This window comes from Pangasianodon hypophthalmus, chromosome 22, assembly GCF_027358585.1.
Source record: "Pangasianodon hypophthalmus isolate fPanHyp1 chromosome 22, fPanHyp1.pri, whole genome shotgun sequence".
Lineage (NCBI taxonomy): Eukaryota > Metazoa > Chordata > Actinopteri > Siluriformes > Pangasiidae > Pangasianodon > Pangasianodon hypophthalmus.
In genome coordinates, this window is record NC_069731.1 from 2558284 (window position 1) to 2583894 (window position 25611).

General features: G+C 40.9%; 2 protein-coding genes across 2 annotated transcripts; one reads left to right on the top strand and one right to left on the bottom strand.

Annotated features, from left to right (window-relative positions):
• The first annotated feature begins 1230 nt into the window (after positions 1-1230).
• Positions 1231-11827, top strand: rab11al (RAB11a, member RAS oncogene family, like). The gene is made up of 5 exons (XM_034297943.2): positions 1231-1603; positions 3329-3524; positions 4799-4992; positions 5926-6006; positions 7375-11827. The coding sequence occupies exons 1-5, from the start codon at positions 1564-1566 to the stop codon at positions 7512-7514; spliced, it is 651 nt and encodes a 216-aa protein (XP_034153834.1). The 5' UTR covers positions 1231-1563; the 3' UTR covers positions 7515-11827.
• Positions 11828-13987: 2160 nt separating this feature from the next.
• mex3a (mex-3 RNA binding family member A) lies at positions 13988-20966 on the bottom strand. Its single transcript, XM_026923950.3, has 2 exons — positions 20339-20966; positions 13988-17136 (listed from the first exon to the last, which is right to left on the bottom strand). Exons 1-2 carry the CDS (start codon positions 20949-20951, stop codon positions 16064-16066), a joined length of 1686 nt encoding a protein of 561 aa, XP_026779751.2. The 5' UTR covers positions 20952-20966; the 3' UTR covers positions 13988-16063.
• Positions 20967-25611: the final 4645 nt, after the last annotated feature.

Here is a 25611-nt window from a genome sequence, read left to right on the forward strand (position 1 = left end):
AGGAGGCTCCAGTTCCAGTTCATCCCAAAGGTGTTCAGTGGGGTTGAGGTCAGGGCTCTATGCAGGACACTCGAGTTCTTCCACTCCAACCTTCACACACACCATGTCTTCATGGAGCTCGCTTTGTGCACAGGGGCACTGTCATGCTGGAACAGGTTTGGGCCTCTTAGATACAGTGAAGAGAAATTGTAATGCTACAGCACACAAAGACATTCTAGACAACTGTGTGCTTCCAACTTTGTGGCACCAGTTTGGGGAAGAACCACATATGGGTGTGATGGTCATGGGGTGCACATACGTTTAGCTATATAGTGTATTATGTAATAACTACTATGAATCTAATAGACAATGTATGTAGAAACAGGAGTGAGGTATTTAAATGTGGACTTGCCGGGTTAAAAATGAATATATAATAATTTTGACATGACTCATAATAATTGCACCTGGGTGATTTATACTCCAAAAGCTCTTCTCCTGATCTATTGTCCAGAGTCATCGGCATGCCCAGACTTACATTCCTCATTCTCGTAACTACAAACCTTTTCTATTACTTTCACCTCAGTGACTGAATAATTTAAAGGACGATCCTGAGTATCAGTTGGAAAAAGTGAGTTTACAGGGTTTAAGCATATTGTAAAATCAGCTTTACTGTGTGTGTGTGTGTGTGTGTGTAATTCATGCAGTAATTACATAGTCATTTCTATGGAATTAGACGTAACCTGTGTAATGCTTATTACACTGGATTAATCTGTATATGTGTTACGCAATAAGTTAGTTATTAAGCTTCAAGTTTCAAAAAAACACCAGTCTGACACTTTTGATGGATGATAAGAACATCTAACCCGGAAGTACTGGTGCTTCCTTTTACCTGAAAGAATCAGGGGCTTCCTTTTACCTGAAAGAAGGTTTCACATGATTTTGTTTTTTCAAGAATTTGATATTTCTTGATGGAGGGCGATAAGGTTTTTCTGTGTAAAGGTAGTCAGGTGCTTTTTTTTTTTCCTGAAAGGAAGTTTTTTTTTTTTTACCTCCTACGTGGCATTTCCGGTGTTATACACAGCGCTGCACCTGTGTAGTTACCTGAGAGGATGACGTGGTGCACCTGTTGAATCCAGGGCGTTCCTTCATAGGCGAACGTGGCATGATTGACAGCCGAAGGAGCCAATCAGATCCGAGTTAGTGTCAGGCGTTAATCGGGGTGGAAGCAGCTCGGAGTTTGTAAGGAAAGGAGCCGCTCAAGGCACGAGCGCAGAAACCTTGGTGACGCAGGCAAACAAGTTACTCAGCAACGCTTTGATTTGACGTTAATTAATATTATTTTTACTATATATATGTATATATATTTTTAAGCTCGCTTCTAGACACTGCAGAGTTAGTTTGTGAGCAGATCATCAGGTTTTGACATGCACTTCCTTGACTCACCCTGGCGGCTTTGACTACCTCGTATCTTCATGACAAGTTGCTTTGACGTTAGCTTAGCCAGCTAGCTACAGGTAGTATCACCTGACCATTTTACACACTATTTTTGTCAGTTAGCTGTCAGTAAGGAACCGCTCCGAAGCCATGACGGGTAGAGAAGAGGAATATGACTATCTTTTCAAAGGTGAGGAGCTTTCCAAACTTTCTCAAAGCTGACTTATCTGGCTGGGATACAGTAGTTGCTTTAACTTGAGGCTGAATCCCAAATTGCATCTTGTACCCTATTTAAGTGCACTCTGTAGTGTATAGAATAATGGCTCTTGCAGCCTATGTAGTGCACTCGGTTATATGTGGAGCCTCTATTTGGGCTGGAAGGAGAAAATAACATCATAAACCTCATCTCATCTGGTGTCAGTTACACAACTATTGTTACTAATAACATTTAACAATATTTATTGTTTTTTTTTCTCTCTTTAATGAGACAATTTAATGACTTATAGTCTGTCTGGTTGGTATTTAAAACAAGATAAAGCCTAGGTCCTAATGAGAATACTACATATTATAAGTTTAAAAACAATACTCATTAATTGCTACTTAGTAATATAGTATGCTGTTTTTGCAGTGTGATAGACAAAGACTGGTGAAATTGTTGGTTGTGTTGAAAGAGTGAGAGATATTGCACAATTCAGTGGTGAAATGAGTCAGTTATTTCAAAATATTAATATTACAAAGCTGTTTGTTTATTACCTAATTGTGCACTTTGACAAAAGCCAGACCACATTCACATTAAAGCTTCTGTAACAACATCCAGAGCTGAGAGTATATACATTTCCTTTCAAATGTAGCCTATACACTTCTTTCAAGGCTACACTTCTTTCGTCAAGCATTTATGAAAATGCCTACAAGTATCTGTCATGGTGATGTTACACTGAAACGTAATACGGAGGTGTCACTAATGAAAAACGAACATTTGCAGCTTTTGTTTCAAGGTCCTCAGATGCAGTCGAACCGGAAAGACCTGCACACAAGTCTCATGCAGCATTTGTTTCGCAGACGGATATGTTGCTGAGCATTGGAAACCTGTAGCACTTTAATTCTACTTCAGTTTTGGTTACTTTGATTGCGCTGATCTCTGGCCAGAGTAGAAGTCTCAGTGGTGTGGCACACGATGAGTAAATGTGGGATTTAGGAGAGAGTCCTGCACGGGGGTTTCAGACATGCCTTGAATTTTCTCTTTTAAATAAAGAGCCCAACCTCAGCTGCACCTCTTACTGTTCTGATTCTGAGTCAGTCAGTACTAATGAATCACTGCTTGGCCCTCCGTGTGGTGCCTTTTCCTGCCAAACAGCTTGTTGACCAAGTTTCCAAGTGCATTTTTTAGTCAAAGCAGATTGTTTCAGTCATTATTTGCATCTCTGAGTCAGTAGTAAATTTTGGGGTGTCGGATGTTTCCCTTGTAGCCTGCAGAAAATGTTTCAGCAGCCAAATTTCTTGTTACGCAATCATATAATGGTTTGTTTTAAAAAAAAAAAAAAAAAAAAAAAAAAAAAAACAACACACACGCACTCACACACACTAAAACAAATAGGAAAGTTATTTTAAAGATTTGTGGCATTTTTAAAAAGGGAATTTATGTAATCCTATGTAATCCCTCAACATGTATACGATTTTATTCATCACCTTACATTTCCTGAAATTCAGGAAACACCAAAGGCATGTTGTATATTTCATAACAGATATGTAGGTGAGCTTGAAAAGGGAGTTGCGTAGTGCCTTGGTTAAGAAAAATGAAGCTGCGTTGAAACATGCCCTCTCAGATCAGGCCTTATGAAAGCGCTTACAAACAAAGAAAGCTTCCCCAGTTCGTCTTTCCGCCTGGCTGATCTCTGACCTCTGGAATCCTCCGCAGTGGTGCTAATCGGAGACTCTGGAGTCGGGAAGAGCAATCTGCTGTCCCGCTTCACGCGCAACGAGTTCAACCTGGAGAGCAAGAGCACCATCGGTGTGGAGTTCGCCACTCGCAGCATTCATGTAGAGGGCAAGACGATCAAAGCCCAGATCTGGGACACTGCAGGCCAGGAGCGATACCGTGCCATCACCTCAGCGTGAGTGTTAAACCTTTACCCCTCTCTGCTCCTACATACACCAGTGTGTGCTGTGTTTTTGCAATCAGTTATTCATCCAGTTTGGTTACAAAATCATTTAATTGCTGTTCTGTTATTTCAGCATTTTTAGTCAAGTCTTTACTTGCCATTTTATGTCATACATCTTTTCTAGTTGAACTTTTCAAATGAAAAAGAGGCTGAAATTTAGTCATCTGCATTGTGTATTAAACACTAAACAAAAATTAGTCTCAAACAAATAAAAGAATAACAAAACCACCACATACAGTTAACTAGAAATCGACAGCTGATTGTTTAATGCACCAGAGTCGTCTATATTAACTTTACTGAAGCTCTCCGGTATCTCAAGCAGTTGAATTCTGCATTCTGATTGGTCAGAAGGTGTTGATGAATTTGTCTATAACTGCAACTTGGACAGTAGATGTGCAGGTGTATGTTAATGTGCTCATTCTGTGTATGGTATATTAACAGCTCATTCACAGGCACGTGCATGGTGGACCATCCTCATAAACAAATGAAAAAAAGAGTGTAAATGTTGAAATGGTGACATTTTCTGTGAGGAGAAATGTGTTTGTATAACATTTATGGAAGGAGTCTTCAGTGTCAGGGCTTTGTAACAATCAGGGGTAAAGCTGTAACTTTAATAAATTAAAAATTGTACTCATTGCTGTGGTATAAGAGGAATAAAACACTTCAGGATGTGCTGTTAAAGGAATGTTTTATTGCTTATTTAATTGAGCAAGCCACAATTATAACCATAAGAGACAGTGTGATGAACCGTACAGCACTAGTGACTAGGTATTTTTGGAGCAGGACTGTGATCCAAATTTAGCATTTGCACAATGGCATGATAAAGAATACCACACTAACTGGTATCATTAGCCTTCTTTCATTGTTTCCTTGAATTGTATTGAATTGGCTGTAGTTTTTTTTCCCCCCATTTCGTCATGGTAACCAGCAGTGCTAGTTTGAATACATCGTTGGCCTCATTTGTTTGTTGAGCTACACTTAGGGCTGCACTATAATGGCTAAAACGATAGTAACAATTCTTCCTGTTTTGGGCAAAATAACCTCATTATTTTAAATCAACAGAAAAGCACTGTTGTCCCTTTCTTCTACACTGTATTCATTCCACTACAATTCAGATGTTCTTTAGTCACTGAGTTTTATTTTTGCGTAAATGAAAAATACAAACACAGGCTGTGAATTAATAAAAAGACGGACTGCGATGAGCTCTGATGTGTTTGTGTTTGCAGATACTACCGCGGCGCTGTCGGTGCTCTTCTGGTGTACGACATCGCTAAGCACTTGACGTATGAAAACGCGGAGCGTTGGCTGAAGGAGCTGCAGGACCACGCCGACAGCAACATCGTCATCATGCTGGTGGGAAACAAGAGCGACCTGCGTCACCTACGAGCCGTGCCTACGGACGAGGCCAAGGCGTTCGCAGGTCAGCTCACACACTGTCTACTCAGAGTGAAGAGTCTTGTTTAAATTCTGCAGACACCTAATGCAGTAATGGTTTATGGAACCGAAGCTGATGTAAGATGTGTGGAAGTGGTTTCTTACCTCAGCCGGTGTTTTACATGGTGTGCTTCACTTGGCTGGCTCACTACGCCGGACACTGCATCACTCAAGCCTTGTTTCATAGGTTCAGCTTTCTGTGTTTGGTGTTGATTAGTTGCTTATTTATTCATATTAGTTTGTATCAGCAGGAAATTCACCATATCTGTACAGTAGTGCTGGAGAGAAGCCTATACCTGTATATAGTTATATCACTGTATTGTTATTGTTCTTTCTCATTTCTTAATGGAAAAGGAAATGGCCATGACCAGATAATAAGTGTACAAAAAAAAAAAGAAAAAAAAAAAAAGAAGAGTCAGACAACAACGCAACAGTTTCATATATTTAATATCCTAACTGAAGGTCAGTGTAAATTACTCCAGACCAATTATTTTCTAGCCATCTCTTCATCTTCATTTTGTTGGTGGTGTTAATTTGAGAGAACAACAGCTTTGTGTAAATACCTTTTGATCACAGCGGCCGCATGCTGAAAGCATAAAGGAGCATTAAAGCAGTTAAAATGGCTGTTTTCTGCGATTTGCCACATACACACGCATGCACACACACACACGCGCGCGCACACACGCACATACACACATGCCGCGATTTTATATCCATCAGCTCAACGTTTTAAGGCAGATACCTCACTTGTGCTTGTAGGTGTTCTGGATCATGATTTAAAAAGGTTTTTTTTTTTTTTTTTTAATTAAAAACAAAACAAACACACATTTCTTTTAGTATCTCAGTTTAGTCGGTGTTGCGTCCATCACCCGGTGATAACTTAATGACTTCAGTCTGCTGTGTGATTTCTGTCTTTTAGAGAAACACGGGCTTTCCTTCCTCGAAACTTCTGCTTTGGACTCCTCTAATGTAGAGCTCGCCTTTCAGACCATTCTCACAGGTAAGCCCGATCATACCAGACATCAACCATACAAGACGTAAGGGCAAGGGGGCACAGCTCCAGGTCAGGGGCAGTGGACTCCTGCGTCCACTTCCTGTCTCAGAGCTTAAGCTGCTTTCACACTTATTGTTTTTTTTAAACAGAAATAGCACTGTCCAGAGCACTTTGTGATGATATGTAAAAAAAAAAAAAAAAAAAAAAAGCAGCCCGTGATATGCCAACTGTTGTAGTATCAGCTAACTAACTAGCCTAGGTTGCTGTGTAGATTGGATGTATTAGTATCAGTAATGCCGATTGCTGTAACTCTGGGGATGAGGAGGCTGTTTGCTTTTGCTGTAGTTTTGGAGGCAGAAAATCGAGAATTTGAGCTGCATGTGTGACTCGACTGTATGCAGCCAGAGTTAAAGTGACACGTCACTTCATATACTGGTGATTGTCCCAAAAATAGACACGTTGCTCTTTTTTAGGTACAATGCAAAGTCGGAGTATTGTCAATGAAATATATTCGATTCAGCATGTCATAAATCTCATCATATTCACTCATTAACAAGGCATTTTTTTCACTAGCATGTTGTTTCTTTTTTCCTCACTTGCCCCCAGCTCATGTCCTGATTGCTAGGGTCACATGTAAGATGTGCAAGGAAAAAAATGCCACGTGTGAAAGCAGCCTTAGTTTACCAGATAATTACCAGCAGTGATAATTAGCTGATTAGTCACTCAGTCAGTTAGTCACTCAGGCTGGTTAGAGGACCTTTCTGTCCTTTAACCAAAATGTTTTTTTTTTTTTAAATAATGAAACGCATATAATTTCATGGTGGCTTAACAAATCCTGTCACCTGCTGGACTACACACATCATGATGCATTCTGGCCTTTTTTCAGAAGTATTTTTGCTAGTTAGATAGTAGCGCTATAGCAGCAGTAGTACTATTTCGTACTAGTTAGAAGATATAATAGTATTTTTACTAGTTAGATAATAGGTGGATTAAAATGAGAATGTTCTTTAGTCACTTTGAGATTTATTTTAGTTAAATGGCAGATGCAAGTACAATCAGACAAGTACAAATTCATTTTTAAAATTTTACCAGACCATGTTGGCCTTGCAGGACAGTTGTTGTTCACCCCTGATCCTGGAGTTAGATTTTAGTTCTGCCATTAGGTGGCAGCAGATTCCAAGCCACAGACTTGAACTGAACCTTTTTTCAGGTCAAATAAGCATTTGCTCTATTATAAGGTTATCTAATTTTGAAAATGTGTTTTTGTGTTTGTTTTGTGAATGGAAGCTCTTTCTTAATCTATCCACTGAAGTAATTTATTTTCCCATCTGTCATGGCGTTACAGTGTAATTTATCTGCTCATCTTTCTTTCAGCAATCTACCGCATCGTATCTCAGAGGCAAATTTCCGGACGTGGTGACACCGACTTCTCCCCCAACTCGAAAGTCGTGCCCATCACGGTGCAGCCCACACAGAGCTCGGGCAAGCAAAGCGCCTGCTGCCAGAACAACTAAGCAGCCGCCATAGCACAATGGGATTATGGGTAAAAACCGACATAAGGCTGGCCAAGGGGGGTTGCAAAGTTTGTTTGTCAAGCACATTAAGACCCCCCCTTTCCCCTTAATAACACATGCAGTAGGCTTTATCGGCTAAGCCCTAATTCAACAAGTTAAGCTTTAACATAGGGACCGAAATGAAACGAAAGAATTGTTATTTTTTTCTCCACAGACTGATTTAAAATTCTTTATATTTTTTACACTAATTAGACACAGCACTAGGAGACTATTTATGTCTATGCACGTTTTGCTGGAGTAACAACTTATATCACCAACTAGTGCTTCGAATGTGCTCAAGCCTGTGCAGATGGGAAGAGGGTGATACAGTGAAATATGTCTATTTTAACCACTACACACTGGGTCTAGTTTTTATTAAACAGTCTCCTGGAGGAAGCGTCCTTTTTTCTCAGTGGATCCTTGAAAAAAAAAAAATCGACTTCATCTCTGTCTGCTGCGTCTGCCTGTATTGTTGATTTGTAAGATGACTCAACTAGTGAAAAAACCCCTCTATTTATTTGATGCATTGAAATATCTGAGATGACACTGTTGCGATTACATCCTGATAGCCTGTGGATTTTTTTAAACACATTGTTTTATTTAGATGGTGTTTGCTGGTCTGTTTAGTCTGTTTATGATATTTAAGGGTTGATTAATTGTATTCTCTGCAGGGTGAGTAAAGCGTAAAGTGAACTAGTACAGTGTCTGTTTTTTTTTTTTTAAGCTATTGAGTAACTATGTGCAGAAAAACAGGGGAAAAAGTTTTCCTGCTCTGTTTCCTTTTGGGTGATGCGGTTTTTTGGGTTTTTTTTTTTTGGTCAAAAGGTCTTATGCTTGTTTGAATGGATCAGCTTTGCTTTAGGGGCTTTTCTAGGTGCCGTTTTATCAGTGAGTCATTTAACCTGGACTAAGACGGAGGCATGAAACAGGAAGGCAGAGGCAGGCTCATGTGGACGGATTATGTTGCAGGACTGAGCAACAGCGGCGCGCTGAGCTGCTCACTGAGGAGTTTCTGGTGTACTGGAAGGGGCTTGTCTTACTGTAAGTGAAGTCCTCATTGCCCATCCCTGTAATATACTGTATGTAACCTGAAGAAAGCCATACCCTCCGGGATCTCTGTTAATTGTGTCCCATCTCTCACTCTATTTCTCTGTTCTCCCTCCTTTTCTTTCTGGTTGGAGTCATGGTCATGGAGAAAGGGAGTTCATGGTAGGTCAGATTAAGGAAAAAAAGAGCTGTGGTGTAGGTCATTTATCTGTAGCTCTACTGCAACGTTCAGTTTTTGTCAATTAGGAAGCCTCTTTTAATTAAATTACTGGTCTGTGAAGAAGTTGATGTTTAGCAGTCATCACTGACTTTAACGCCATTCTCAATAAATGTAGATTTGAAGTGTCGAGGTGTTTCCTGCATTTTAAAATTCCTCCAGTACCAGGAGTACCTCTCACCTAATAAAAGTTGCAGCTCATGTGGCAGCAAGATTTTTCCACCCCTCAAAATGTTCCTAGAAGATTAAATACTGCATTGTTGCACCAAAAATTGGAAATGCTAAATTAAATGATTGTCTAGTAATCTGGGGAAAACACAAATCTCTCCTTGGGAGCTTCCATCTTGTTCTGGTTTCGTAACACATGTTTATAAAGAAACTCAAAAGTGAAATGGAGAAGAAAAAAAAGGGGCTTATTTTTCTAACATTAATTGCATTCATATATGAAGGGATGAAATGTAAGAAGGGAATTTATGTTGATGCACAAATCTGTATATTTGGATATAATATAAATAAATTGTGTTTGCTTTTAGCCGCTCGCCTCTTCGATCTAATGCTGGTGTTAGTTCATAGAAATTTCAACAGATTTCATCAAGATTATTAAATTGATTTTATTAGAAACATTTACAATACATGTTTGGAAAGTAACAAAATAACAGAAACTAGTATGGCATACATACATTGGTCAAATATAAAAACAAAAAAATAAAAATTAACTCACAGAGAACATGTGCTAAGAAATAAACCTGCAAAATTGTATGCCTCGTGTGGGCACCACATGAACGACCAAAGGTTTTGAAGAAAAAAAAAAAAAAGAGAAATAAACAAGGTTTTGAAGTATTGGCTAGCCAAAAACGAACCCTATGGTATGGCGAACCTTTCTCACTCACCAACAAGAACCTAAACACTTAGAGCAGGAGATGCCGGTCCAAACTAATGCACTAAGACCACTACATGAGTTTATATGAAACACTTTTTCTACTGAGTCGGAAGATTCTGAAAGCTACCAAAGACAGACTGTTGGAGCGGAGTTACCTATCCAAAGCAAGCCCAAAAGAACATGATCACCCCTTAAACCCCCGCCCCGCCCTTTTTGAGTCACTATCATACTGAAACAAATCAAACCACGCTACACAATTAGCTTTGCCATTATGAAGTCAAAACAGTTGAGATACAATTTCACCATGTAAGAGCTGAGGCTATCCTTCAACATAACAAGCCGCTGTTATATGTTTTCCTGTGAGAGTGATGAAAATCTACAAGCGAAAAAAAAAAAAAACAACCAAGTATTATTCATCAGCCCTTTAGTGTAGTGTGTACAGAAAGCCTTCACTTGTATGCAACAAAACATTTTTAGTACCGTTTTCCAGCCTGGCAATGATACAAGATACATGCAAACTACTGTGTTGTAGAATATATGATTGTGTTCTGTGTTTACTGATATCGGTGATATCGGCATAGATCTACTACATTACACTGAGATATAAAAGCGGAAACAGTGGGGCGTTTGAATATTTAATGTAATGCTCAAAACACTCAAAGCACACTATTTTTTTTTGGGAATTTTCTGGAATGCAGTAGATGTAGTAGATATATGCTCAAAAATGTGTATATGCACAATTATCCACCTGCTTCTCCATTCCACACACCTCTGTGACGCCCTTTCGCTTCACTGTATTCGAAACAGATGAAGCGTTTAAAGTAAAAGTAGAAAGAAATAATAATAAAAAAAAATTCTATACATTATTGAAACCAGAAATGAGGGAGTAAAGGATTGTGTTCAGTCAGCAGTATGGGGTTAGTTAAAGAACAGCAGGCAAACAACACGTGTGCCAAGTGTTGATGCAGTGCTAAAATGTGATTGAGGCACAAACTTGAGACTAAAATACCTCCTAATCCTAAAAAATATTTTTTTTTTATTTTTCCTGAACTTATTCCATCATTAACGCTTGAAAATCTGAAGTTAAAATATAATCCTTTAAAAGCCCCTACCACCCACCTCATTTTACACCATCAGAGGTATGAAGGATTTATCTAACTTTTTTTTATTTATAAATAAAAAATTCTATAATCTTAATTTTAGTAGAAATCAACATCATGTGTTTTTAGAAATATATTAACTTTCACTTTTTATTAATTAAAAAACAAAACGTCTCGAAGTTACTTATAAATATGTTTGCTTCATTTTAAGATATTCATAAATAACATCCAGATACTGACCTCTCCCTCTTTGTATGAAATAATAACCCATGTTAGCAAAATAGAATCTTACGAAAAATGTTATAAGACTTTCCCCCTTACTTGCTTTGTATAGGGAGAATCTAAACAGATACGGTGGAGCAACGACTTTCCCTAACCATGGCATCAAAAACGTAAAGCTTTTGTCTTTGTCTGATGGTCCAAAAGGCAAATTATACACAGATGGAGTGGTCTGTTTTTTTTTTCTTTCTTTTCTTTTTTCTTTTTACATTCACATGCACTGTCCTGTCTACATGATAAAGGCATTAGAATTGCTTTAGTGCATTTAGTGTCTTCGCTGCTGTTTTATAGATAAACGCCTGCAGTCCTGCTAACTGGATTACGTCAAAGTGATTTCTTTCTAGTTCTATTATTAAAATTCCATAGATGTCAATATGAACACTATGCAAAAAAAAAGTTAGATTGTAGTTTTATGGAAATATTGTGACTGCCATGTAATTGTGCATTAGATACTATAATAGATAGATAAAGTTCAGGGGGGAAAAAAATCTTAATACGTCATTATTTCAAACACTAGATGAAGTCATTACTAAAGCTCTCTGTATAACATGTAGCTCTATTATATCCACAGATCTGAACTGATAAAAAGGTAAATGCTCTGTAATAAATCAGCATGCATAACCAATATGGATCTAAAAGGATTATTAAACCACGTTACCACTATGTACTTACTCCAAAACTAAAGAGTTTCTTAAACGTTACCTTCACAAAATACAACGCATTGGCACTGAAACAAAAAAATCCTTCCTTCCTCTTCAGTTCCAAATGAACAGATTGACTCTGTAGCCCTGTAGTGTTTTAACACCTTTAATACAATGATTTTGATTATAGCAAGGTACGTCTCATTGTTATCAATAGCACGAAATCCAACATTATTTGGATTGTAATTCTTAATCATATTGGTCTGATTTGACATACAGGTTTTCACAGATTTATAATTTTTTCCCAATAATGTAAAACCTTGTTTGCTGCACTGCCCTGTTTTCAGAGGCTTTCTCCCTTATTTAGTGCTATATTAACATTTTCACTTTTTTTTCCTTTTTTTTTTTTGAATCTCATTTCAATTCTTTGGCTACCATAAACACTCTTAACTTAAGATTAATCCTTCTATTGGGATTATAACTAGTCCCACTATAATATAAACAAACTGTCCAACAAAAGAGATTAGAACTTTTAAAATAGTTTCATAATTGGCTTAAATACTGAAATATATTCTCACGATATGCCTATGGTAGTCACATTTGTTTTATGATATAGCTATCTCCGAATATATTTGAGTAAATACAAATATTTTTAATAGCAAATAAATGCTACTCTGTTAAAAATGTACCTGGCTCTTTGCAGTGATTTGCTGGGAAAAACGTACAGAATTGCTGAAATTCGTCCCGTCCAAAACTTACTCTGTGAACACACATTTAATTCATAAGTACTAAAATCAGCTAATGATTTATTGTGGGTCAGAGAAACGACGCAGTATAAATGCTAATAATGTCTGGAATGGTGCATTTCTAAATATTGGACAATGTGCAAGCTTTTGTTTTAAGAAAATGTTGCATTTTTTTTTTTTTCAACACCTAATAAGCAATGCCTATATGAAGTTCTGTACAACTTTGAAAGCTACTCATTGTTGTATTTGTTGTTAAAATATAGTTTGTTATTGCTAGTATGTATTCCCTCACCTGAAGAATGTGAGGAGTCAGGAATACACTTCTTTTTCTTGAAAAATATCGACACGGGCACAGTTTTCTAAAAAATTCCAAGCCACTGAATGTGATTTGCATAATTTTTCTAGCAGTTTTGGCTTTGACAAGGAAAAAAAGACACAAATCCTGCATACATACATTCCTCCAAATAGGCCATTGTTTATCCTTTACGAATACGATTCACACTGATCATGAAAGAGTTAACAAAGCATGCTTTGCACTTTGTTTTAAGAGAAGCGTAGCTACCGTTTAGAAAAAAAAAAAAAAAAACTGCGTCGACCAAATTGCATTCAGAGACTCATTTACTTGCTCATCTTCTACCAGTGCAAAGTGAAAGAACTTAGTTGAAACGGCAACAAAAACGAATAAACTGATTATAAGTTGTCTACAATGCTTTCCAGCTGTTTGGTTTCAGATATATGCTGCTCGTCTTGATATAAGGTGCTTCTCTCTTATCCAGACATAAGTGTTTTAATGTAAGTGCTTTTAATAGCTTGAATTCTTTGTATAGTAACAATTTCTTCCTTGCGAATCAGAATGCCCGTGTGTAGCACTGTAAATTAAAGTAGATTCAAATGTTTATCCTTTAAAGTTACAAAGTCTAAATGCTTTAAACAACCTAAAATTTTGTTTGTTTAATGTTTGGTGAAATGATCATACTGTAACAAGTTCCCTCCCATTAAATAAAAAAACCTATTTGAATTCCTGACAAAGTACAGACTATCAGGGATGTCTAATGTACGACTAGCGCTATTGTTTAGTGGTCATGAGCTTACCCCGACACCCGACCAGTCCCACACATGTGGCAGTGGCGCAAGAAGTCTCCAAAGGGACAAAACTGACCCATTTCAGATCAGCTGCATTTCTCAGTGCCTTCTTTTCTTTCTTTTGTACACAGCAGCCCTCTTGAAGGGCAAAAAAAAAAAAGATCCCAAAAATGGAGACTTTCCCTATCCTGCACATGCTCTAATCCCCTCAGCCAACAATCCGCTAGGTTGATATGCAGGACTTGGGTGGGTGTGTAATTTGATTCAGCTCCAGCAGCCACTAAATGGGGCGTGTCCACCCAGCTCTCCTGTCAATTTCAATTGTCTGATTTCATTTTGGACTTGGACGTCTTGCTCTCATTGGCTGCCTGTGGCCGTTGGCTTGGGGTTTGGGGGGTGATGGGGGTTTGGTTAGTCGGGGGGAGGAGGGGTGGGGGTGGGGTGGGGGGGGGAGTGTTGTGCCAGGATGGTCATGCACATGGCAAATAATAAAAAAAAAAAAAACCTCCATGGCAACTTCGATCGACTTGCACTCCCTCTCGGACACGTCAGATCTGCCGATTTCTTTTGGGGAGGGACTGAACTTTTGAGTGCAAGCGAAAGAATTAACAAGAACGATTACCATCTGCCTGCAATTTTACTTTTGGGGCCAATAAAACATCCACATTTTATTGTACACAAAGAAACAAGTTTTAGTTCAAGTGGTCTGCAACCTCCAAAAACAGAACAAATAACTGTTTGCTACATAGAAAGCCTGCCATCATGTGCACTCTCTTTCTCTCTCTCTCTCTCTGAAATAAAATCTGCACTTGGGATTTTTTCCCCCTTCATCAGGACAAAGGAGGCCCCTTTCCTCAGTGGGAATACTAAAGCTCAGAGGAGCAGGAGAGCAGAAGGAGGAGGGAGGGTGTGAGAGAGAGAGAGAGAGAGTTGGAGGGATGAAGGGAGGGGCCCCAGCTGCACCTAGTGGAGCTTTTCTGCGAGGTTGGTACGGGGGGAGTGAGGGCAGCGCGGGGTTTTGGAGCATCCGTGGCAAAACGGACTTTCCCCAAGTTGCTTGCACCTGGTCTGTGTCACATGACTAATTACCAGCACCTCATTGGGTGAGAGCGCACTCCGGGGAACGTCCCACCGCTGCGCTAAAACAATACGCCTGCTTAGCTGAGCAGTTGTGGTCATTATAGCCTAGGAAGGGGACGGTTAAGCAGCGAGTGGGATCAGGACACTCCCTAAAAAAAGAACTTGGGTCACAATATGAAACACCTGCTCATGAACGGCTTCAATAAAGGACGGAGAGGCAGCAGGGACCTCGCTAATGTGAGGACTGGGGGAGCTGCATAATTTTCCTACTATAGCTCCAAGACTCTTTCTTTTCCTTTTGTGGAGGGTCTATTCAAGCTCAGATTAGCGAGCACCTTCCCTTCACGTTTCGTTTACGTTTCATGTGTCTATGATAGAAAACTGCTCGCTGAGAAGTTAAACATGGCAATGTGAGGATATTCATTGTGGCCAATATGCTGAAGAGAAAAATGTGAATGAAATTAAAAAGGGGGAAACGCCTCTTTTGTAAGTTCAAGAACGTTTGAGCTGATTAATCAGTTTATGGCTCAATACTAGGACATCCTTTCAATTTTTAAAATACAAGAGGTGTAAAGCAAGAATGCATTTTCCCCTGTTATATCACAGATTATGAAAGTGTTCCGTTTTTGTAAAACAAAACCCAAGATCCCTCAAACACCAATTCAAAACTGTTATAAAGACAAAAACAAAACCATACTTCAGTTAGTTATTGTGTGTCAATTTGTTTTTTGTTTGCTATCGAAGTAAGTGTTTGAATGCACAATGTCCTGTGTGTGTGTGTTCCAAATCCGCATCTTCACAAAGCAGGATTAAACAAATACGTAATGGGCGTTGTTGTTTTTTTTCAGTGACAATCAAGCTATCAGTTTTAAGGTGCAATGATAGACTTAAGATTCAGTCATTATCTACTTTGCCTTTAAAAAGCATATTTGTCTATTTGCAGACAAATGTTGGGATGTAAAACTATATTCTTTCCAATCGTACAAATTAACATTAATAATAATATATATATAATAATAATGGTAATAACTTCCAAAATAAAAGAAAAAGTGTAAAACATTCACATTATTTCTTCTGTTTCTACCCACACTGCAATTCATGTGGAAAAACAGCAGCAGTAAAAAATTAAAAATAAATTAACAGCAAAAAAAAGAACATTAAGAGTTAAATTTTTCCCCATTTTAACAAAACTTTTATAAAATATATATGCATATATGTGTATATATATAAAAGAAAAAATCTGAAAATACTTCTTACTCTTTTTTTAGTAAAGCAAGCAGTGTCTTCTAAAATATCTGCTCGTTTTGATTTTTTTTCATTTTCTGAAAAAAAGCAAGACGTACATGGGGCATACTGACCAATACTGACCAAACAAATGCTAAACTAATAAAAGTAGGTAAAAATATCTAGTTAAAACCAATGCACCAAAAAACCTTTTTAAGAGAAGATCCGGATGGCCTGGGTGACGAGCGTGTGGCAGACGGGGCATTCGGGATGGTTCAGCTCGCAGATGCGGATGGCGCACTCCATGCAGAAGAGGTTGTGGCCGCAGGGCACCAGAGCGGCCGTCACTTTGCTCTCGAAGCAGGTCATGCAGTCTCGGGTCGAGGTGGGCTCGCTGTGGGCACGCCGAGCCTGGGCGTGGGCTGACCCTATGCCAGTGGATCCGGCACTGCTGGTTCCAGAAGGTTCCGGAAGACCCGGAGACAGTCTGGTCAAGGGCAAGGGCAGGCCTCCGAAGCTCTTGGAGCGCTGCTGGACATAGTAGGCTACCTGTTTGGGATAATCGGGGTCTCCCCAGCTCTGGGAACCTTCGGACCCAAAATAGGAGCACGGCTTGTCTCCGTTGGTAGGGGTCGAGAAGTCGGATTTGCTGTAAATGCCCATACCAACTCCAACGCTTCCACTTCCGGTACCTCCTAGCACGGCGTCAGAGAAATTCTGGCGGTAACTGCTAGCGAGTGGCTTGCGCTGACCACCCTGAAGCCCCCACGCGTGCTGTAGGCGGCTCTCCGGCCCACCGTTGGTGCTGTTCTCAGTGGCCAGGCAGTCGTTCTCGTTGTTATGGTCGTGGAGGGTGCCAGTGCGCGAAGCGATATGCGCCTCGATCTCCTCCCGCGCTCGCTCCGCGTTGCCCGGCGAACCAGTGATCTCGAAGACAGGGTCGCGATCGCGGCTTGGAGTCACGATGTACGTGCACGTCTGCTGTTGGATGCGCTTGATAGTGGAGCCTTTGGGGCCCACCACCAGGCCCACCACACGGTAAGGCACACGCACCTGGATCGTGGTCTGGCCTGGCAGCAGGGCGGGCGGAGAACCGTTAAATGACACGCCCAGCTTGTTCCGGGATGCACGTAGCATGGAGAAGTGCTCGGCTGCTGAGATGATCTCGCGTCTAGCTAAAGCCACGTCTTCCTTGCGACCAGTAATGAGAAAGACAGGCTCTTCACCCCGCACCGGGGTCTTGATGTAGGTGTTGGTTTTCGCCCGCAAGGCTTTGATTTTACAACCTGCAAAGTGAACGGATTAGCATGAGTGACGTTGATCGTCAATCACATGTCACCATAAAATCAACAGGTGTCCACTTTGTTAATTAGGAAGAAATAAATTTTTTATTTATTAAGGAATCAGCATCTCTCAATTAGCATAAATTAGGCCTGTAACTATACTCTTATGATTTATTATTGAGATATTTTAAATATTTAAGTATTTTACAACACAGATTTACTAATAATGTAAGGCACAAAAATTAGTCATGTTTCTTTGACATTTAAAAAAATATATATATTTTAATCTCATTTTATAGTGATTACAGTACACAAAGCACACGATACTAACAAACTGCAATACGAGAAAAAGATAACCGTCCTGTATCGCTATAATATGATGGCAATGAATTGTTCCATGTCTAGTCTAACTAGATTTCAGATATTCAGTCTTATATTAATGTTGAACTCAAAAAAAAAAAAAAACAATCACATTTTCACTACATACTGTAATAATAAGCTGTTAATTCAAGGTCTTAAAAGGTCACCTTGAAACAGCTCCACATCTGAGGAAACTTTGAGGAAATTATATTCCATGTCAAGCTGAACATTTTGGAAATCCATGTGTCCACATTTTTCCGATACATCCTGTAGCTCTGCAGTTTGTTTTATAGTTGTCTCCGCCCCCAACTGTTTCTACCAGACTTTAGTAATATTTTATTTTGTTAAATTGTCATTAGAAATATTAGATTGTGTTTGTAATGATTATTAATAAATCATTTGTATAATTTTCCTGCTGTGACAGTAAACCAAACAGGCCCTTGGAGCTCATTGCTACTGTCTGAACAGTACTCATTCTTAACTAATTAAATACATAAATAATTGGAATAAATGTTAGATTTTTGCAGGAATGGTAAGCAACACAGTGGAAAAAAGGTGGTTTCGGCAGAGACAGTGGCACAAACACTCCAGATTTATTTAAGACAGTAATATTCACCTGTATTCTCTATGAGGTGCTACTTTATCTGTTTATGACATGCTGATTATGGCAATAAGGAGGAGGTCAAGTGAGGGCACAAAGCAAGGATATGCAGCGTGCATGTCAAGTGACGCCTACTGAAATACGTGAGCTCAAATAGAAATCCATCATTCAATCCTTCTTCAAATATCACACAGTATAGTACTGTGTAAGAGAAGCTTTTTTTTTTGGTGCTTCGTGTCCAGCATATAGATCGTCTCTGTGATCTGGGATGCTTCTACAGCAAAGGCCGCTGCTGTTTTGCTGGCCGAGGGGCCTGTTGTGGATCTAGCTCGTGGCTCGCTGTGTACAGCAGTCACTAAAAAAACACAACCTGGATGGAGTGTGTAGTCAGCGACAGCATGGTGTGTGAGTACAGCCCTCCTGAGCAGACTTGGCAGGCGCTGCAGGTGAATGGAGCACGCTTACTACGACCATTCAGACTCCAAGCACTCTGCTCAGCCCTGAACAATGAATGATGGCAGAGAGGCAGTGAGTGATGTTCCTTATCTATCGATCAAGCTCAGGTAATGCTCATTTCATCTGTTTGTGCTGATCATCAATGTGTAAGTAAATCTGCATTTACAGAAAAATGTGGGGGGAAACAAAACAAAACAAAAAAGCAGAGCATTCCCACTGCTTGCGGTTTCTGAATTTTACACCCGCCCTCTTTCCAGTTGAAGCAGACAAGTCAGTGGTATAAATACAATAAACCATTGTTACCATTTCCTCCACAGTGGAAAAAAACAAGACAGACAAATCCCATCTCTAGCTGTGCTCCAGCTGAAACGCTTGCTAATAAAACACCAAATCAAAAGAAGCTCTTCCCAAAAATCCACCTAATCAGCACTTTACAGTCCAGGCAGTGCCCGGTGCTGCACTTGGACTGCCAGGCCCTGCCCCATGCCACTCCTCCTGCTCTCCATTCGAATTCAAGGGCACACTTCACATCAACCGTCAAAACCAGGATGGAAAAATGTAAGAGCTCTGACCAAATCGAAGGAGTCCACATGCACAGCAGACTTCATTTTGCATGTTGTTTTGTATTTAGAGCGTTTGTGCAAAGCCCGAGCACCTTCCGTGACCCCTGAGCGCATGTGGATAGATGGGTAGATGGATGGATTGATGGATGGGATGTTGTATCGGCTGCCTGGGCGTGACCCTCCTCCTGTGAGCAGTGACTCTCAGCTCAGTCATCTTTATCTCTCTCTATCTTTTCAGCTCTAAATAAACACTAAGCACTGAACAAAGCCATGATACCTAACCCCATGGAGCAACTGTTGTTGTTTTTTTTTTTTTCCCCAAACCCCTGGATGAGATTAAGACCCCAGACACAATAAAAAGCAGCACCAGTCCAACAGGGCTCAGTCTCCCAGCTTAAACTTGCATGTTGTTGGCCCAACAATAGCATAACGTCATGCAGTCGGATCTCCTTACTTTTAACCGCCGTTCAGACACGTTTCCATGTTTCTCCTAAGGTTGATGAATAGCCTGATTTCAGTTACACATCACCACCTTGCGACGTCGCACTGTCACTTTCGCGCCTTTTGTCTTGACAGCCGCGTCCTCCCTCTCTCTCTCTCTCTCTCTCTCTCTCTCCCTCTCTCTCTCTCTCTTCAGCAAGTTTGAAATCAACGACACTAAAGACGCAACTACACACTGCATTCACATTCATTCTCGAGACAACCTAAAAAGGACAAAAAAACCACTCATTGACCCTGTATGCAAATCAAACACACAGAGCACAAAGGCTGTGTTTTTTTTTTTTTTTTTTACCCGCCGTTTTTAAGCTACCAGTTGGTTTGTTTTTTTCTTTTCCTCCCTGGCGCTCAGACGACAAAGGAAGCGCGTCTGCACACGGACACTGATGGCGCGGAGCTGGAACAACGCGACCACGAGGTTTAACGCCCCTTGCTGGTTTTTTTTTTGTTTCCCTGCAACAAACTGGAGGCAATGTAGCACTGTGAAAATGATTTTTATACACTGTAAAATGTTGCTGAATGGCCACAGTGTGAGCTGAATAACAAAATAGGAGCACCACTCCCACTTTTTGGACATACTATAAAAACAAGAGCAGGATGTATATTTATTTATAAAATGATAAAATAAAAATAATAATAATAAAAAAAAAAACATCCTGAGAGACAACGTGTGCCTCACTGTGAGCTTGGAGCAAGTTGAAACAGTGTAAACAATCGCGGTCTTTACCTTGCCTGCCCACTATTTCCGCCACATGTTCCGAGCTGGGCACGGGCACACACTCGGTGATGTTGCAGCCGCGCGCTTTGGTCTCAGACCCGGAGCTCTCGTACAGGGCGCACAACTTGCTCTTGCCTTGTAAGATCCCGGCTTCTCCAGCACTACCTCCTCCACCTCCACCACCTCCTCCGCCGACGCTGTTGGCGTGGCCGTGGCCGTGGTGGTGGTGATTGTTGTTGTTGTTGTTGCTCCGCTCCTGAACTCCGGCGCCCTCCTCGCTTTCCCCGAGCCCGAGCAAGGAGAGCTGGCCCAGCGCAACCCGCAGCGCCCGCGACTCCTCTTCCTCCTCGTCGGGCGGCGCCAGGAGGCTCTCGGTACCAAAGCCGGAGGCGGCCAGTTCCGAGCCGTAGCCCCCATTTTTCTCCATGATCCCTGACAGCACCAGCAGGCTAGGCATGGCTAACAAAGAGTGTGAGACAAAGACGCGGAGAGCGAGACTGGAGAAGCAGCGCATCCGCCGCCCTCCTCCTCCTCCTCCTCCTTGCTCCCTCCCTTTGGCTGTTGGTCCCTCCCATAGACCCTCCCTCCTGCTCACACTGCTGTAGCTCCTAACGCTTTTCATTGTGCACAAGGCAAACAGGATACGAGCAGGGATGCCAGATTCCAACTTTCCCTCCCGACTAAGTACTGTCACGCCACAGTTTAACGCAGGACAAAACGTATAAAAGGTGAGTGCATTTCTTTAGCTGCAGAGTTCCAGCAAACTGAGCAGTCAGTTAAAATGAAGCAAGAGTTAATAGGGATAAGAGAAATCTAAAATACACCCACCAACTGCTTTATTAGAAACACCAGCACCACTGGTCATTCGTGCAATTATCCAATCAGCCATGTGGCAGCAGCACAAGTCAGAAAATAATGCAGGTACAGGTCAAGAGCTTCAGTTCTCATCAGACATCAGAACGGGGGAAAAAAAGTCATCATGGTTGCTGGGGCTGGTTCGAGTATTTCAGAAACCGCTGATCTCCTGGGATTTTCACACACAACAGTCTCTAGAGTTTACACAGTATTGTATAAGAAAAAGAAAAAAACAAAAGCATACACCAGTTCTGGTGATGGAACAGCCTTGTAGATGAGAAAGGTCAGATGAGGATAGCCAGACTGGTTTAAACCGAAGGCCACAGTATCTCAAATAACCACTCTTTACAACCGTGGTGAGCAGGAAAGCATCTCAGAATGCACGACACATTAAACCATGAGGTGGATGAGCTACAGCAGCAGAAGACCACATCAGGTTCCACTACCGTCAGCCATGACCAGGCATCTGAGGCTACGGTCCAGTTTCGGGATCCGCACGATTTTATGCATTGTGCTGCTGCCACGTGATTGGCTGATTGGCTAATTGCATTAATGAGCAGGTGCACAAGTGTTCCTATTAAAAAGAATGTATGGACTGTGCAGTATGACAGGTGGTACAGGGTTAGTGGTGAGTAGTACATAGAAGACAAGAGTAATATAAATATGTTCATCGTAGTACACTATATGTAAACAGTCAGGCGGTAAGTAAATTGTGCAGTGTATACACTACAGTACCAAGTTGCAAATAATGTGCAAGGTGTAATTAGGGTCCGGCTAGTGCAGCGTGCGGTTATTTAGTGATATGGCCTGTGGGAAGAAACTGTTAACACAGGAATATGTTACATAACAAATAACAAGCGTTTGACCATTACAGTGCAGTTAGCATAATACAAACTGCATGCTTTAATTACTCTCCTGAAATGTATTTCCTAATTAATATCATAGATTACCAGGATACCCAGGACAACAGTCTGCTTGTCTGTGAATCCTGGCTGAAGTGTGTTTATGGTCTCAAACTGTGGACTTCACCCCCAGACTAATTAACAGCCACAAATCAAATGACCACGTCTGAAATAGTTTTTAGAGGAATCGTTTCCTCTGGGATTTATTTTACACTATTGTACTTTCCATTACTTTCTATTGTACATGCTTTACTTTATTACTATTATTATTATGATTATTATTAACAACAACAACAACAATAATAATAACAATAATAATAATAATGATAATAATGATAATATTGGTCTGAAATATTGGATCAAATTGGAATAATTTCCAGTCTGATCTACTGATGTATTTTATGCCTTGAATGTGTGATATGGGACGGACGGACACCACTGCTTTATTCTGCTCAGGGTCGTAGTTGATCCGGAGCCTATCCCACGAATACTGCGTGTGATGTGGGATACACCCTGAATGGGGTGCCAGTCTGTAGCAAGGCACCACACAGATTCACATAGTCAACTGTAGCTAGAGCCAGTTTTAGTGAGTCCACCTACCAGCATGTTTTTGGGAGGTGGGAAGAAAACTGGAGAAGCTGGAGAGACCAAAAATATGTGAAAGAGTAACACGAGCTCAGGACTGACCACCTTATTATTATTATTATTAGTAGTAGTAGTATTAGTATTATTGTTATTGTTGTTGTTGGTAGTAGTAGTATTTAAAGAATTTCATTAAATAGCGTAATATATCAGTCGGAGGATTTTGGCTTGTAGTCTGCAGGATGCTCTTATAAGCTCATATTATACTAAATTAAGTAGGTAAACAACTTTGGGCACCAAACATATCTTGGTTTATTGATGGCACTTGAGAGTACAAAACAGGGATGCCCAACTCCAGTCCTGGCGAGCTGGAGTTCTGCACAGTTCACACCTGCTAAACCTGGAAAGCTGAACAACAAGCCAAATTTGCCTTGATCAGGAAAATCACCAAACTCTGCTGGACTCTGACCCACCAGCACTGGAGTTCAGCCCGACCCACGCTGCCAAATCAGCTCCTACCTGCCAGCGTGTTGGCTTTCCAGCTCAGAACAATCTGGCAACACTCGATCCTAGACCGTCTGCGCCGAACTGGGCGTGGCTCGGCGTGGCTCCGCCCCGTCTGGTTCACAGCGTCCGCTCCCTGCGGAGCTCGAGCGAGCCGCCTTCTGCGCAGACCGCCGCGTCTGTTTCTCTTCCTGACGGCATTCCGTTACCGCGCTGCGAGCCTGAGCAGCCTGAGAGGCACTACACGACTAAGCACGTGCTTTGTTAAAGACAGTAGTCCTTTCTTTTGGAGCGCTTTGAAGTGCGTGTAAGTGTGAACGGTTGCTATATTAGCTACTAAAAAAAAAAAAAAAAAAGATTGTTATGGTTATCCGTGGAGCAGTTTGCACTCATTCACTTCCAGGTGCATTTCTCACCTCCACGTTAATAACGCACAGACCACACGGAAACGGATGGAGACGCGCGTCGCGTGCACCGCGTCTCTCGGCCATTTTTATGAACCTGCGGCTTTTGATTTGAAGCGGCCACGCCTCACGCGCACCCGACACTGGAACAAATAAAGGAGCCGATATGATTTTTTTGGGGTGGTGTTGGTGTTGGTGGTGGGGATGTGGGGGGGTTGTGTGGGGGCTCCGCCCACCTTTTGCTGTCTGTCCGTGTTGCAGGGTGACCATGACTGCATCCCAAACCACATCCAGAACAGCACATCAACCCCAGCACCGTCGCCACGGCTACCTGTAGAAGTGCACACTACCGCACCAAACCTTCCAGCCTGTGTGTGCGCACTACTTCACCACGCTAATGAATAAGGGAGGCTTCATTTTGGGACGTGGCCACCGTGGCGGGTTTGATTTTAGCGCTACACACCGGGGAGATGGTCTCCAGTGAAGAAGGAGGGAGAGAGGAAAGGAAGGAAGGAGGGAGGGAAGGAGGGAGGGAGTTTGTCAGACAGACGTTGCGGAACCTGCACCGCAGAACCGACTTGTTCCTTTTTCTTTCTTTTTATTTATTTATTTATTTCTTTTTTTGAAAGAGCAAACGGAGAGCAGTTCATCTATGCTCGAACAAAGACCTAGCCCATCGTCATGACCACGCCTGGCTCCAAAGATTAATAATAATAATAATAATAATAATAATGATAAGGAGTTCTCACCACTGCTACATCTGTTTCTATCATAAGGACTTGATTATTTAGTTTTCAGTATCTTTGACATTTTTGTCAGTTTTTCTTCCTTAATATTTTCTGAGTCGTTTCTAGCAGTCACGTGATACAGTAATGACTTTATAACACAGTAATGACTTTATAATACAGTGATGACTTTAAAGTACAGTGATGACTTTATATAATAAATGAGCAATACACAGCAGTTAACATTTGCCCGGACTGATGGAATCTGATGGAAACTACATTAAATCATCATCATCATCATCATCATCATCATCATCATCATCACCATCATTAATATCACTATGGAACACTCTTAAAAAGGTTTTATCTAGCACCCTAAGGAGTTCTTCTGTTTGTACCTTTTGGGGGTTAAAAAGAATCTATGCAAAACCATACTATAAATGATTTCACTCTAATAAATGAGAACCTTCTTTTGAAAAGCTGAACTGCTATCCCTCCAAAGAACTTTTCATAACTCTTTTTTCCTAAGAGTGTACATTATTATTATTATTATTATTATTATTATTATTATTATTATTATGACCCTTATACACTATATGGCCAACAGTATGTGCACCCCTGACCATCACACCCATATGTGGTTCTTCCCCAAACTGTTGAAGCACACACTTTTAAAGAATGTCTTTGTGTGCTGCAGCATTACAGTTTCCCTTCACTGGAACTAAGAGGCCCAAACCTGTTCCATCACGACCAAACATCAGAGCCTGAACTCACTAATTGTAGCTGAGTGAGCACAAATCCCCACAGCCACTCTCCAAAATCTAGTAAAAGCCAGAAGAGTGGAGCTTATTATAACAGCAAAGAGGGAACAACTCGATATTAATGCCCATGGTTTTGGAATGGGATGTTCAGTACTCAGGTGTCCACATACTTTTGGCCATATAGTGTATCATGCTATGATTCCATCACATTATAGTAGCAAAGGTGTTGGAGCATCACTCCTGTGCCTTCCCAGCCAAATTAAATCCCTTCTAAAGGGTTCTTTAACTGAGCTTGTCCCTCTAGGGCAGGGGTTCTCAATACTGCTCCTGGAGTAACACTGTCCTGTACATCTTGCTGTTTGGTGATTAGCTGTTGAGTTGAATCAGGTGAGTGGGGAGAAGGGAAATACAGCAAAATGCACAAGGTAGGAGCACTCCAGGACCAGGACTGAGAAACAGTGCTGTAAGGGAACTCTTAAGGGTTCTGTGTAGAACCCTATAACAAAGGATTTCTTGTCACAAAAGGTAAGACTTAAAAAAAAAAAAAAA

Coding starts and splice junctions, on each gene's coding strand:
- mex3a (XM_026923950.3), bottom strand. CDS start 20,951: ATGAAAAGCGTTAGGAGCTACAGCAGTGTGAGCAGGAGGGAGGGTCTA. Junction 17,137..20,338: donor GGAAATAGTGGGCAGGCAAG/GTAAAGACCGCG, acceptor TTCACTTTGCAG/GTTGTAAAATCAAAGCCTTG.
- rab11al (XM_034297943.2), top strand. CDS start 1,564: ATGACGGGTAGAGAAGAGGAATATGACTATCTTTTCAAAG. Junction 4,993..5,925: donor CGAGGCCAAGGCGTTCGCAG/GTCAGCTCACAC, acceptor TCTGTCTTTTAG/AGAAACACGGGCTTTCCTTC. Junction 6,007..7,374: donor CTTTCAGACCATTCTCACAG/GTAAGCCCGATC, acceptor TCTTTCTTTCAG/CAATCTACCGCATCGTATCT.